We start from the raw sequence: 15124 nt of genomic DNA on the forward strand, positions 1-15124 counted from the left end.
GAGAGTTAGTCAAGCCTTCTTAAGGCAAGTGTTCCAAACCACTCCTTTGAATTATGATAGCATGTTCATATAATGATCCTTGATATTATTGTCACCATGACATATTGTTACAAATACTCTAATCTTAGATTGAGATATTGCAAATTTTATGTCATGCTTGTGATTATTGGAATTGCTTCAAGTCTATTTATACTCTTATTAAATCATACTATTATCACTGTTTTGTTCCAACTTGACCTAGTACATACATTGATATAAACCGAATGTCTTGGACATTCCATGATATCCTTATAAACTAAAATACTTCAATTGCCTTGATTATGTATCCTCTATTGATTAAATGTTATTCCATTATACCCTCACACCCCGAGATACCAATAATCCAACTATATACATGTACCCTTATGATCACACCCAAATCTTGTAACTAGACAAATGCCATTTACCATGTTTGATTTGTTGAACTCCTACCCTTGATTGACTGCCCCTCAAAGTCAAAACCTTACCAATTCCTATTACTTAATGGTATTTATAATTGATCATATCCAATCTATTGTTAAGACCTTGATCATAAATGATATCTTGAGACTTTATCTGTAATCCTTTGGATACACAATATTCCTTTTTTGAGAACCTAGACACATTATTTGGCATCAGTTTTAAAAATGAGAAAGATTGCAAAAGATGATTTCTATAAAAAGTTTTTTGGTGATTAGTGGATTCGGACTAATACGCATGTCCTTTCCACATTTATTATTTTAGGCTTAAAAGATGCCTAGGGATCCCAATCAAATTATTTAGAACCCAGCGAAGTTCCGGATTACTTCGCGGCTGATCACCGACTGTAATCCGTAGCGTCATAAAATAATTTTGAGCAATGATTTTATTTTGATTTGAATAATGATGCCATCCACCCTAACTTCGAATTATGAATTGTTATGCTGTCAATTTATGTCTTATGTTATACCTTGATGAGCATTTGGCTCACTTCTTACTATTTATTCATGGTATTTCAGCTAGCAAGTATGGTTAGATTCAAGCACACTGCTCATAAGTCTACCGGTAGAGATGCTGAGGCTAATGTGAGAGCTCAAGTAGTATATTTGGCGTCTATTGAGGACCGGTAGTATGTAAAAGCTGTAATAGTTGTAGTGTTGGACTGTTCAAACATTAAACCTTTGCGATCTTGGATTTGTTGTAACAGCCGTTTGTGATAACTTTATATTTAATAGATGTATTCTGTTAGTTTTATTTTGGGGTTGTGACATTCCTTATTCATGTATATCATATCAACTGATTGATTATGTAACTGTGTAATATATAAGACAGATTAGGTTAATACTATATATGTCGTGCATTATTTTATCATATACATAACCTAGCAGCTTTCAAGGATATTTGTTCATCCTTTGAGAGAGTTTTGTAATCAGTTTTTTTTCATTAATAAAAAACCGATACTGCACTTTACTTAGCCGAGTCAGTCATGTTCTTCACTATTGAGTTTTTATTTCGAATTGATTGTTATAACTGTAGTCACCCCCTCTACAGTTATTAAAGGCCTGACATGTACTCTGGAATCATCACCTTGACTTTGTTGATGAAGATGTCCAGTTCCGAGGCTCTCCTAGATTTGAGAATGAGAGAGAAACCTGCATGCACCTATCAACTCCGCCATCCTTGACATTTACCACTACTCTTTTTTCTATAAGCATATCCTTGGTGACTAAAAGCACCCTCAAGAAGTTGATATTTTTGTCAATACCTCTTGTATAAATGTGGTGCTTATGGTTCACTGAGATTCTCAGGCATTCCAGAAGTTCACCAAACTCCTTGTCTAAATAAGAGCATTCAACTGCCTTCTTGAGTCTCTCTTGCATACCCACCTCTTCTTGATTTAAATATTTTATCTTGAGCTCCTTCTCCCCCTTAGTCGTGGTAGCAGGCTGAATAGGGTTCTTGGGAATTTGGGCCCTGACAGTTTTTGTAATAACCCCAAATATTGTAACTATTTGAAACTCTGGTGAATAGTGAATTTTGCTGATTGAAAAATATTATCAGGCGACTATATATAGAAGTTCTTTTATGAAAATTCTGAGTACATTTTAGTGTTCAGTAATGAAATTGAGTGTATGTAAAAGTCGTCAGAATTCGAAAACGAGCACTTGATTTTTCCCGAAAATCCATCAGACGCCGAAGGAATTAGGTAAAAAGTGTTAATATTGAAGGAATTAAATCCAAGGATTATAAAAGAGGATGAATAAAGGAATAAAAGATATAAAGAAGGTTTTAGGGAAACCCTAATAATAAGATCACGTATATGTTCCATCGAATGATGAAATGACGATTGAATAACATAACAATGGGAATCCAAATGAGGAAGAAATACTTTTTATAATTAGAAGAGAAAGGAGTGCAACATCCGGAGAATCAATGCGAAACCAAATCAAAGGATCAAGTTTGATTACATCATTACAAACTTAGTTAACAACACTTGGCATGGAGATGATGTAAGCTAGATGATCTGTTAGACATACAAGTATTTCTGCAATTCACCTGATATTTTTAATATTTCTGATCAGTCACATAATTTTGATTCACCTGTCATTCCTCTAGCTCAATCTAGACCTGTTAGACATACAAGTATTTCTGCAAAATTCAAGGATTATGTTGGTTTACCTGCTTCAACTGTACATACAGTTCAAACTACATGCCATTATCCATTATCTAAGTACATGGTTTATACAGCCTTTCAACCTCAATATGTTAACTATCTTGCCATCTGTGCAATTCCTACTCCATACACATTCCGTCAAGCCGCTAAGAATCCTAATTATTTGAAGGCTATGCAAATTGAAATAAATGCTCTTGAGAGAAATCATACCTGAAAACTAGTACCTAAGCCAGCAAATCAACATATTGTTGATTGCAAATGGCTTTTTAAGGGGAAGTACAATGCTAATGAAACTGTTGAAAGGTACAAAGTCAGACTTGTGGCTAAAGGCTTTATAAGACCTATGGCCTGGATTACTTTGAAACCTTTTCTCCAGTGGCCAAGATGATCACTTTGAGACTTCTAATTGCAGTTGCTGCCTATCAAAATTGGCATATTTCTCAACTTGAAATCAATGATGCTTTCTTGCATGATGATTTATATGAGACTGTCTATATGAAGTTGCCACCTGGCTATTTCCAGTTATCTTCCATATCTATTTTTAATGGTCGTTCTGATTCAGACAACTGGGTATGCAAGCTCAAGAAATCTTTATATGGCCTTAAGAAGGCTCATAGATGTTGGTTTACCAAATTTGCAACTACTCTTAAAACTGATGGTTTTACTCAGTCTTACTCAGACAACAGTCTGTTTCCTAAGCACACTGGTTGTCAATTTCTTGTTGTTTTGGTATATGTTGATGGCATCCTTATTACTGGTACTGACAGAACTTTAATTCAACAAGGTATATCTTATATGAGTTCTCATTTTTAAAGTCAAACATTTAGGACCTTTGAAGTTCTTTCTTGGCGTTGAAGTATGCAGATCTGATATTGCATCTATTTGTATAAGTACAAGCACATTCTAGACATTCTTTCTGAGACCGGTTTACTGGGTTGTAAGCCTTCTAATTTTCCTATAAAACAAAATCATACATTGCAGAATGATTCAAATGAGTTTTTTTCTGGTTTTGATGGATCAACCTATAGAAGAATTGTTGGTCGGTTGTTATATTTAACAATTACTAGACCTGACATTTCTTATCCCATTCAAGTGTTATCTCAATTTCTAGCCAAATCTAGACTGGATCATCTTCATGCTGCTTATAAAGTGTTGAGATATCTCAAAGGTTCCCCTAGCCAAGGGATTCTATACTCTGCAAATGCTCAACCTACATTGGCTGCTTCCGGTGACTCTGACTGGGGAGGATGTCTCACTACTAGACAGTCTCTTACTGGCTTTTGTATCACATTTGGTTCCTCTCTGATTTCGAGGAAGTGGAAGAAATAACATATTATTTCTAAATCTTCTGTTGAGGTCGAATATAGGGCCATGGCAGATACTCGCTGTGAATTAGTTTGGCTGCTCAGTTTATCTCACACATTTGGCTTCCACAATCTCACCCCAGTGACCTTGTTCTGTGATAACAGCTCTGCTTTATATATAGCTTCCAACTCTGTATTTCATGAGAGGACCAGGCATATTGAACATGATTGTCATCTTGTACGAGAGAAGCTCCAGCTTGGGATCATTCAAACAGCTTACTTACTTACTCATGATCAGCCAGCTGACATATTTACTAAGGCTCTACCTTCCGCACAACTTCAGTTCTTAACTACCAAGTTGAATGTTGTCAAACTGTTCCAACCTTCCACTTGAGGGGGGATGTTGATATACATGAAGTATAGTACTAGTACAGTTACGAGCTATGATGATGAAATAGTGATGGAACTCTGATATAATCATTCTGTAACAGAATTTGGTTTAGTCTAGTCAGCAAGTTAGTTAGATCTAACCAGGTACATAATGTGCGTGCGTGTTAATATATAAACACTCTCTCTTGTAATTCAGTTTCAAGCTTAATAGATTATATTTTACTTCATCTTCTCTATAGCATTCTTTGCTTAGTTGTTAAGCTTCAATGTAAAATCAAATTTGTGACATAGACTTTCTTTTTGAGTACAATGCCACATCATGCCAGATGGCACTTTGACACTATTTTTGTCACCCCCATTGGAGATATTTTTTACTATACTTGTATATAAATAGTCATTGGAGATGCTTTTAATTATACTTGTATATAATGTATATAAGTAGTTTGGCAACTTTGAGTGTTATGTTTTTAATTATACTTGTATAAGAATAGTTTTGCAATTTTGAGTGTTAATTATTGTAGTAAATTTTTTAAAAAATAGTGTCAAAAATACAATTGAAAAAAAAATTAAGAGTGTGTTAGTATTATTAATGAGTCGGAAATATTGACGACATTGATTTAACACCTCCACCGAAGATGCTCTCGTGCATCTACCGTGCTTAATTACATTCATATGGCTGATTGTCATGGATCAGCCCATGCAATTGCTTAATGAAGGCTAATCATAATCGTCAACTTTAATTCTAGAAAGCAACACTTAATACCAGAAAATTTCAAATATCCAGAGAGAAACGAAAGTGACCGTGCAGGCTTTCCAATGACTGAAAAGGCTGATATGAATTAAAAAAAAACAAAGATACAAATTGTTGTTTAATTTGTGTAGTTTTGGCCGTCTGTGTACGTACTTGTTATCAACACACCAGCTGTAAATGGTAGCGGCTAGGAAGCATTTGGTTGTACATAATCAAACTACACATCTAAATACTCCACTGTGATGAGAGAACTAGTTAATTTTGGTTAGAGCCAGTTGTAAATCTCTATCGTTAGTAAAAGATAGTACATACGACTTCTTATCGGCTGCGTTGGGTAAATATCTCTATTGATCATCTTAAAGTACGAAGGGAATTCATTGAAAATATGCGACTGCTTCTTAATTTCCTTCTATATTCGGACATGTATTTATGCTGGTAGGGGGAGCTATATCAAGTATGAACTACCTAGTTTCGCCATATGGTATTAACTACGAACCAAAACACTTTCTTACGCGGTTTCATTGTGTAACTTGTATCAAGTACCGATAATATACATATCTTTGTAATGACCATTTCTACAAAAACTAAAAAAAAGATGGTCAGTACCTTAAGTGACGGATCGTATACTTCTTACTTTGCTAATAAGATGTACGAGTGTCTAAGGTGCTACGAAGGATCCATTGTGTCACTCTCCGTGATTACCGACTAGCACGTAGAAATTTAAATACTCACGCACAAATTTTTAATGATTAGGAAACTAATGTCAATTACATAAATTGTATTCAGTATTCACGCAATCATTACAGTGATTCCGAAACTAATGTTTAGATGACTAGTATTCATTATTCATTGTACGACAATCATCCGATAAAAATGTCCCGTATGTATTTAGAAGATGAAGCAAGAAGATAAAGAAAAGAATTGATCCAAATTAAGAATTGTATGACTCATCCTACGGGGTACCTAGAAATAGTCGAATTAACAATGAATGACTTGTGTGGAACAACCTAGTAAGAGCTTCTAAAACAAGACACCAGAAAGAGAAGCCAAGGAGAATGACAGATTTGGAGCCAACTCACACACAGTGTTTGTGTACATCTTTTTTCAGACACAACTAAGCTTGTCGGTTTTCAACTAGATGGTTGCAAATTTTAAGTCTCTTTAGCGAAGATACATATCATCGAAATTTGTTTCACGTTTCTAACCAGCCGAATGGAGAGCTATGGTTCATATGAAACTTGAAACTTAGTTTTCAATATCAACTTTCTCATTTAATAACATAAAATTTATTTTGTAATTTTGACGTTTGAAATAAAACAAAGAAAAACAAAGTACCTTTCAACCCCTATATATCAAACACAACTTCTTCTACTGTCATTCTTAGTCAACCTAGCTCTCATCTCATCTTATACTTCTCCCAGAAGAAACCAAACAGTGCTATAGAATTAAGATCAACAATCAAGAGTGTATGGATAATTCTAGACATGAAAATATTCCCGACTCTTCGCTCAACGACAAGGCTGGGACTGGCCGATCCTATGAGTGCACTTTCTGCAAGAGAGGGTTCACTAATGCGCAAGCTCTTGGAGGCCACATGAACATCCACAGAAAAGAAAAAGCGAAAGCAAGTAAGCAAGGTGATATCTTATTGCATAGGACGTCTTTCTCGAACCCGTTCTTTAGTGATCAAGAGTCTTCTAAGTGTTCTCAAGGCAATTTTAATCAGCAGTTCTATTTTCCACTTCCAAACCCTAGTACTCATTCTTCATATGAAGGCTATCATCAAAGAGATTCAAACGTTGTCGTGGAAAGTTCGAACAACTTGGGTTCGAATTTGAGTCTGGATATGGGATCCTGGTGGAGTAGTAAAGATGATGATGAAGTAAAGAAGGATAGAAATGCAAGAGATGATGAAAAGGTGGAGCATGAAGTGGATTTGGAGCTCCGACTTGGGCAAGATCGTAAGAATAAATAACCGATTAATTAATATTAGATTGAGTTTGAACTTGGTACATAATACATATATAGTGATTACATGAGTAGCAAAGTTGTTTAATTGTGTGTGTGGATCCGAAAGAAGGAAAATCATGGTGTTTTAAGTGCAAGAAGACTATATGTTTATATGAAACTCTAGTGACATTTGCAGTTCGATAAGAATGTCTATATATCTGCTGTTAATAACATCATTGTATAACATAGTCAATTGATCTTAGTTCCGTTAAATTAGTTTTTACAGTATGTCATAGTCTCAAAGATATGTCGAAGATGCTTTATATTTAGATTAATCGAAAAGTAAACATTGTGGTTATAAGTACAGCAATTGGATTTGATCAATGCGAACTCTGTACTTGGATGATTATCAATATGATGATTAGGTTGCATGTAAATATATGAGAATATAATTCTTTCATATTATGTAATTATTTGCTAGGTGTATACCACATAATACAATGCCTTTCATGAATTGCAAGAATGCTCAATTGTACTTCAGTTAACTTGTTTTGCATCTTTTACATTTTTGTGTGATTTGATATAGTTTATTAATGATATTGATGGTCACATTGAGTAATCTTCAGCGTCTGCATACTGAATACATTTATAAATAAACATAATTTAAATGTGGCTGAAATGGAAAAAAAATTATAAGATATGATTCTTTGGTACATTGATATCAGTTAATTTTGTATATTATAAAAGTAATGTATCTCGGTTACCTTGTATATATGTGGTATACTAGGCTGCCTGCCTAGTTTCTGCAGTTGAAATTACTAGTGTGCTGTTTGCTTATTTGGACTACCAAGTGATGTTGCAGTTGCAGTTGCAGTTGCAGTTGCAGATGAAGTTGAAGTTGAGATTCAACACTAAAAAGAGACAAAAATTAAAATTAACTTAGAGGATATTAAATCTTGTCTACTTGTGATTATAGTCCACTAAACACATATCTCTATCTTAACTAGATAGCTTGCTAGTAATGAATGAGGAATTATACCAAGAATAATTATATATGTGTTGATCTGCTTAGTTGTTGTCTATAAATTATAAAAGCTAGAAGATTGATCATTTAGACAACATTTCTCCAAGCTAAGAGTACTAAATCGATATATATATACACCATCTAGCTAGCTAGATTTCTATATATATCTTCATAATTTGCACGTCACATATCACATGCATGATGCATGTATGATGTATACATATATATAGAGGAGATAGATGATCAAAAATATATTGATCAAGTTTTGGAGTTTTACCCTTGTTTACAACCAGAACTTAGCCTAATTATAACAGGACAGATCAATATTTATTAGAGTAACTATGGCCAATGAGGGAGACTAAATTTCTTGTTTGGGGAATCATCAAGGAAGATAAGAACTTGTGACAGAATCTGGAAACAGCTAAATAAATGTTCTATTCATTTCGGAGTATATGATTTTGTTTTAACGAGCAGTCTTGGCCATCTGGCTTCATTTTCTCTGTGCGCTATATTACCTCTTTATTTATACTAAATTTATGACAACTATATTAATGTTATTGCAAAATGTAATACGAACATTATTTCAACTGCAATAACTTTCAACTGGAGAATTAATGTTATTTACGGTTAAAATAATGTTATTTTAGTAGAGTATACTAAATATACAAAATCCCAAATGTTATGGATAAAAAAACGTAAATTTATTTATTGAGGGCATTAAATGTTAGGGTTTGATATAAGTTTCGAATTTTAATAGCTACGCTTGTGTTTCATGATTTAAATCTGCCAACACCAGATGTATACGTATCTTGGTGTATATCAAGGATCAAGTCAAAATATAGTTTTTGATGTTGCTTGCCCTCGGGGCTACGGGGAAAGGACACACCAAGGACGTAGTGGCTTTGATGTCCTACGAGAACTAAGTTTAAAACGTTGTTCCAGGTAATGGCCTCATGGCTTGTAGAGCCTTCTCGAGCTTTGTGACGCTTAAAGCTGTGCTTCAAATATTTTTTTCAAACTGAAAGGGTAAGACCCTTTATATAGATGATCAGAGTCTAGGAATTGTGATAGAATTGGGTGACTTGGTGGGTAAGTCTCCAGTTCTGGATCGACTTTGGAGTCCTGGAAAGCAGGAATAGTTTCCTTTCGGATTTAGGTTGTTTAAAGGCTACTTCTTGAAGAAGTAGCTCCTTATTAGAACACATTTATTGGTCTGTTTAATTATCTCCTTTATTTAATACGAAATTATTAAATAATTAGGGGTTTGGGACTCATTAATTGGGTTTTTCCGTGTGATCAATTCTTGTATAATTAATGCGACATTAACTCCACAATTAGGGTTATTTTTAATCACTATCATTTGCCCCTCAACTTCTAAGAAACATACTTGAGGTTTCGTAGAAGTTAAGTAATTTCATACTATTCCAAGGTATCATTTCTAGCATAAAGTGTGGAGCGACCCACACATTTACAACAATTTTCCTTATTCGAGGCTTCAGGATATTTTCTGGAATTTTCATAATATTTCATACTCATTTTCACACATATTCCTTTGCTACCACTTACAACTTGAGAGATGTTCAATTCCCAATGGAAGAAGAAGGGTGCAAGCTAAAAGGGCTTGGACAAGATATTCTTCACTCGAACAGGATATGTAGTACGCTTAGTGTCGGAAAGATCTCCCTACAAGAGTGTGTTATCAAACTAGGAGAAGAACAGAACTAAACGGATCAATTCCTTTGACCGGCCGTTTCGAGTTTAAAGATCCTTTGGTATTTTTTCCTTAATTTTCAGGGATTATCTCGTACTCACATATATTTTTTCAAATTTTTCTAATATTTTAGGGATTTTTCCTTACATCCGGGTTTTTTTCTAAATTTTTAGGAATTTTTTCGTACCTCCGGATAATTTTTTGTAATTTTTCCCAATATTTTAGGAATTTTTTCGTACCTCCAAGTAATTTTTGGTAATTTTTTCCAATATTTAAGAAATTCTTTTCGTAACTCTCGGAATTTTTTCGTAGTTTTTCCTAATATTTTGAGAATTTTTTCGTACCTCCGGGTAATTTTTGTAATTTTTCCTAATATTTTAAGAATTTTTTCGTACCTCCGGGTATGTTTTCGTAATTTTTTCTTGAAAAATAATTTTTAACAATTGTTTTTCATTTTTTTGAATTTTTCAGAAAATAAATTAAAATTTTGCTCACCAGGAATCCTAGTCGTTGTGGCTAGGATCCTTGTCGTACTAAGGCGTCAGAATGAAAACCTAGTCATAACTCTAAACGGGTAGGAAATCCTAGTGACAACGACTAGGTATCTAGTTGTGACAACTAGAATTTCTAACATTACGACTAGGATCTAGTCGTGATAACATATTTTTTTCTCACGGTCCTAAACAACAAGGGATTCCTAGTCGTTAAGACTAGGATCCTAGTCGTCAAGACTAGGATTCCTAGTCACACGACCTGGATTTTAGTCGTACAAGTGTCAAATTTCTTTAAATTATTCTCTATTAAAAAATATCTTGAAATTCTTAGACTAGAATCCTAGTCGTCCACAGTTCCTTAGTCCTATGACTAGGATTCTAGTCGTGTTAAGCCTTAATTTACTTCTGGTCACAGAACTAAACGAGTAGAAATCTCTAGTTTTGATGACTAGGAACCTTCATCCTACGACTTGGATTCTAGTCGTGTTAAGGCTCAATTTTGTTCTAGTCACAGGTCTAAACGAGTAAGATTTCTTGGTCATAATGACTAGAATTCTACTCGTTCTGACTCCAATTCTTAGCCACACGACTAGGATTTTAGTCGTGTTAAGACCTAATTTTGTTCTTTTTCTCAGCTTTCTACGACTAAGATTCCAAGTTGTGACGACTAGGATCCCTGTTATGTAAAGGCCATTTATTGATTTCTTCTCACGACTGATTACGACTAGGATTCTTGTCACGGCCTTCGGAAATTTTAGTTACATGCTTCTTCGATCTGGAATCCTAATCTCTTAGGTCAGGATCCTAGTATTTGGCACGTGATTCCAACCCAGGCTTTCAGTCTTCTAACAATCGTAACTTTTTGCTTCTTATTCTGATTTGAGCCTATAAGATACTGAATCGAAGCTTTTTACGAGCCCTAGGTCCACGTGATAGTCATGTATCTTCTAATGGAATTTACGGGCCTATGAATCTCTTTTTTAGTGTGCATAAATTCTGGGCATTTACATGGGATTTCCACCTCTACTCATCTCATGGGATATAAGCCTTCTATTTTTTGATATTAAACATTCAATTAAATCTCCTGATATTGTACATCATTGAGGGTATAACTTTATGCCTCTATGAGCTTTTATCTTTGACAAAGCAAGACCTATTCATGCTTTTATTTAGGCAAAACGTGGCCTCCTTGAGCCTTTATTTAGGTAGAATGTGGCATATTCGAGCCTTCAATGGGGTCGAACGTGGCATATTCGAGTCTTCTTTCTACTTGGCTAGACTATGTGGCATGTCCAACGTGGATGCTCAGTTATAATTAACCTTGAGGCTTGGGATGTGCTGAGCCTAGGAATCTCCTTCATTTTTTACGTTTAGCTTTTTTCATCTCGGAGGAACCTAATCTTGGTCATGCCCTTTGGCTAGATATGACCTTTCTCAATCAGCACTTGATTCCTATCTCTTTCCAGCACGGGATGCCTCGATCCTTCCAAGGACTATGTACTCTATTAAAACGATCTTTCTTTTACTATTAGGGAATAAGGAATTCATATACTTTTTATATCCAACAGCCATGACACTGGCATCCTCGTTATTAGCGGGGCTCGACCTTTGGGTATTCATAAGTAATTTCCAAGGTCACTATAACTTTAACTTCATAAGCTAACATGAATGGAGTAACTCCGGCAAGCACCTTGTTAGTGGCATGATATGATTATAATATGGAAAATAACGGGTTCCTTCCAACATTCTTTGAGAAATTGACCATCTTCTTTACTCCATCATGGATTATTCATTTGGCAATGTCGGCTTGCTCTATGCTTCAAAGATGAGAAATCAACATGAAGCATAACTTAATGTCACTTATCTCACAATTTTTTCTTCAAATCTCTATTTTTGAACTAACGTCCATTATCCGGCACTGGAATTCGTTGAAGTCCATATGCATGTATTCATGCCCACTTCTGGCATCAATCATTCTTCTTACTATAATATTTGGCATCGACCATATGTAATTTTTAAGCGTCAGCCCTGCCCCCCCCCCCCTCCGGATATAGCCCACGAATGTCTTCACATACTTCCATCAAGGCTAACTCATCTTTTTGGGGTATCAAGTTTTTCAAGTATAAAATCGCAAAGGGTTTCTTATGTAAGATCCCCTCAATCAGAGCATACCTCGGTGTTTTTCCAATAGCCTTCATGCCTCCAAGGCATTGTGCAATCAATAGTTTCCAGTTGAGTCCTTATAAGATTTACTCAGCAATTCTCCAAACCTATTGGTGGTATGAATTTTGCGTCCTTTCTTTGGGTTTCCTTGATTCACAACTCTCTATCTTTGATTCACAATTCTCCAAACCTATTGAGGTTTCAGCTGAGCCAACTCTGGCTACCAAAGCCTTATATTTGTCTTTATCGTTCGTTATTTATAAAATACAATGTCAAGAAAAAATCTATTTTAGATCCATTAGGATCTTGCACCACTCATTTTTGTTTTTGATGATCCATCAAAATAGAGAACTTAATAGTCCCTGAGTATCTTGTCTTTCAATTGTTTGCATGTTTCCTAGCCCTCATTGGGTATCTTTTCCTGCCAAAAATTAGATAACTTAATAGTCCTTGAGTATCATGTCTTTCAATTATTTTCCTATTTTCTAGCCTTCATGGGGTATCTCTTCCTGCCCCCGACTTCTTGGTTGTCAATGGTATATTTAATCATGAAGTCAATTAAAAATTGAATCTTAATCACTATACGGAATTATACTTGATGTCAAATTCACTGAGATCAATTGCCCAGCTAATTAATCTCCCTATATCCTTAGGGTTATGCATCATGCCCCTGAAAGGGTGGCTGGGCAATAATTCAATTTGGTGCACCTGAATATATAGGTGTAATTTCCTCGTGCCTTGGTCACGGCTAATGCGAACTTCTCAATACTGGAGTTGTTCACATAAAACTTCACTCTCTTAGTAGGTGGGCTTCTGAACCTCTATGTATTTTCTTACATGGACAAGTCTTAATTACGCAATGGAGTTTTCCATGTATAGATTTAGTACTTCTTCGGGGGTTCCGGTCATCCGCTTCTTCAATTCCTCAAAGATTACTTGGCTTTTACTAGTCCATAAAGAGGCTCTTACTTTCTTTAATGCCGTGAAGAAAGACAAACACTTGTCACTTGATTCGGAGATGAATCCTCCCTAAACTGCATTATATAGTTTCTCTATGTTCTTAATTAAACATGAGGCTTCCATAATCAGGATCACCTGAATCTAATCAACATTGGCCTTGATTCCCCTCTCGGAGATCATGTGGCCCAAAAAATTTTAGATCCTACTTCCAACGCACACCTTGTTGGATTTAACGTTATCTTGTGAGGCCTCGGCACTTCAAATGCCTCTCGGAAATGTTTCATGTATCCTGCCTTATCAAGGCTCCCAATTCTACTATATTGTAGACCCTCATGGTCTTTCATTAGAGATGCTAAAAAAAATTATTTTCTAACCTTTTATGGATGGCATCTGCTTTCTTAAAATGAAAGGAACAAAAAGATACATAATATTACAAAGTTAGCCATGAGTGGTACTTTAGGAATATTTTCATGAGTATCAACTTCTCATTTTAAGGTTCATTGCCTACCAATGGTAAATTTCCTCTTTATTTTGATCATCATAATTTGGTTTGGATCAACATCGAGTATTCAACTCAAGATCAAATTCGGGTTTATCAGTCGCTATCCATGCGAATACATTGCTACTTTTCTTTAAGAAAGCAAACGACTTTACTTTCAAGGGTTCTTGAAGCGAATTTCCATGATAAGTGACCTTATCTATTTTTCAGGTGACAAAGGGATCAGAATTAGATCCTGTTAGGTCACACACACTGTAGAAGGGCGTTGAATACAGTGTTTAGCACAATCAAATCGAATATAAGAACTCAAGTAACAGAAAACATATTTTATTCAACACAATAAACTCTGTTATAATATGGAACTATCCTCTCTCAGTGATGAACAAATTATCACGAGAGCTGTTAGAGTTACAAAGAATAATAACTTCGATAATCGTAACACTTATAGTGTAAACTCTATGCCTGTGTTTATATACTACACAGTTACAAGATAATCTTCTAATTGATATGGAATATAATTATGCTTCCTAAAATATATCAACTAGTTATCTTTTCTTCCAATTTTTCTATTCTTAATAGAATTCCTTCTTCATGCACAATTCTTTCTGTCTTAGTCTCGATCTTCTTTCCTTTCAATCAGCCGCCTGCCTTATCTGAAAGTCATCTTAAGTCCTGATATTATCTCCTGATAAATATCTTCTGAACCTTAAGTTCTGATAACTTAAGTTCTGATATCTTAAGTTCTGTCTTCAGTATAAGTGCTGATTTCTAGTTAAGTATTGATATGTCATGTTATGTAAGATCTGAAAACTAAACACAAATCATATTACACATGACATTATCAAATATATCTAACAATCTCCCCCAACTTGTAAATTAGCATAATATACAAGTTCAACAGATATTTGATGATGTCAAAAACATTAAGTACAAATGCATGAGAATTTGACTAGATAACTATAACTTATAGTCATTTCAGCTTTACCAACTTTAACTTTTGATAAGTGCTTTAGTCTGTATAAACTTCAGAATTTAAGTAGTTGTAGATCTTTGACTTGGCTTCAACTTCAATTTCTTCTGATCTCTTTGATATCAGGAGTTGTCCTGAGATAGTTCTTCAACAAACATCTCTCTGCATATTCAAGTTCATTGATCATCCTCCTTTTAGCATTTATCAATTCAGCTGTATCTTCTCCAGTTTGAAAAA

General features: G+C 34.9%; 1 protein-coding gene across 1 annotated transcript; it reads left to right on the forward strand.

Annotated features, from left to right (window-relative positions):
• The first annotated feature begins 6584 nt into the window (after positions 1-6584).
• Positions 6585-7091, forward strand: LOC141680262 (uncharacterized). The gene has a single exon (XM_074486536.1). The coding sequence runs from the start codon at positions 6585-6587 to the stop codon at positions 7089-7091; it is 507 nt and encodes a 168-aa protein (XP_074342637.1).
• The last annotated feature ends 8033 nt before the right edge of the window (positions 7092-15124 follow it).

Source organism: Apium graveolens, chromosome 8 (genome assembly GCF_009905375.1).
Source record: "Apium graveolens cultivar Ventura chromosome 8, ASM990537v1, whole genome shotgun sequence".
NCBI classification, from domain to species: Eukaryota; Viridiplantae; Streptophyta; class Magnoliopsida; order Apiales; family Apiaceae; genus Apium; species Apium graveolens.

Bases quoted from the DNA above. Each gene is read 5' to 3' on its own strand.
- LOC141680262 (XM_074486536.1), top strand. From the start codon at position 6,585: ATGGATAATTCTAGACATGAAAATATTCCCGACTCTTCGCTCAACGAC.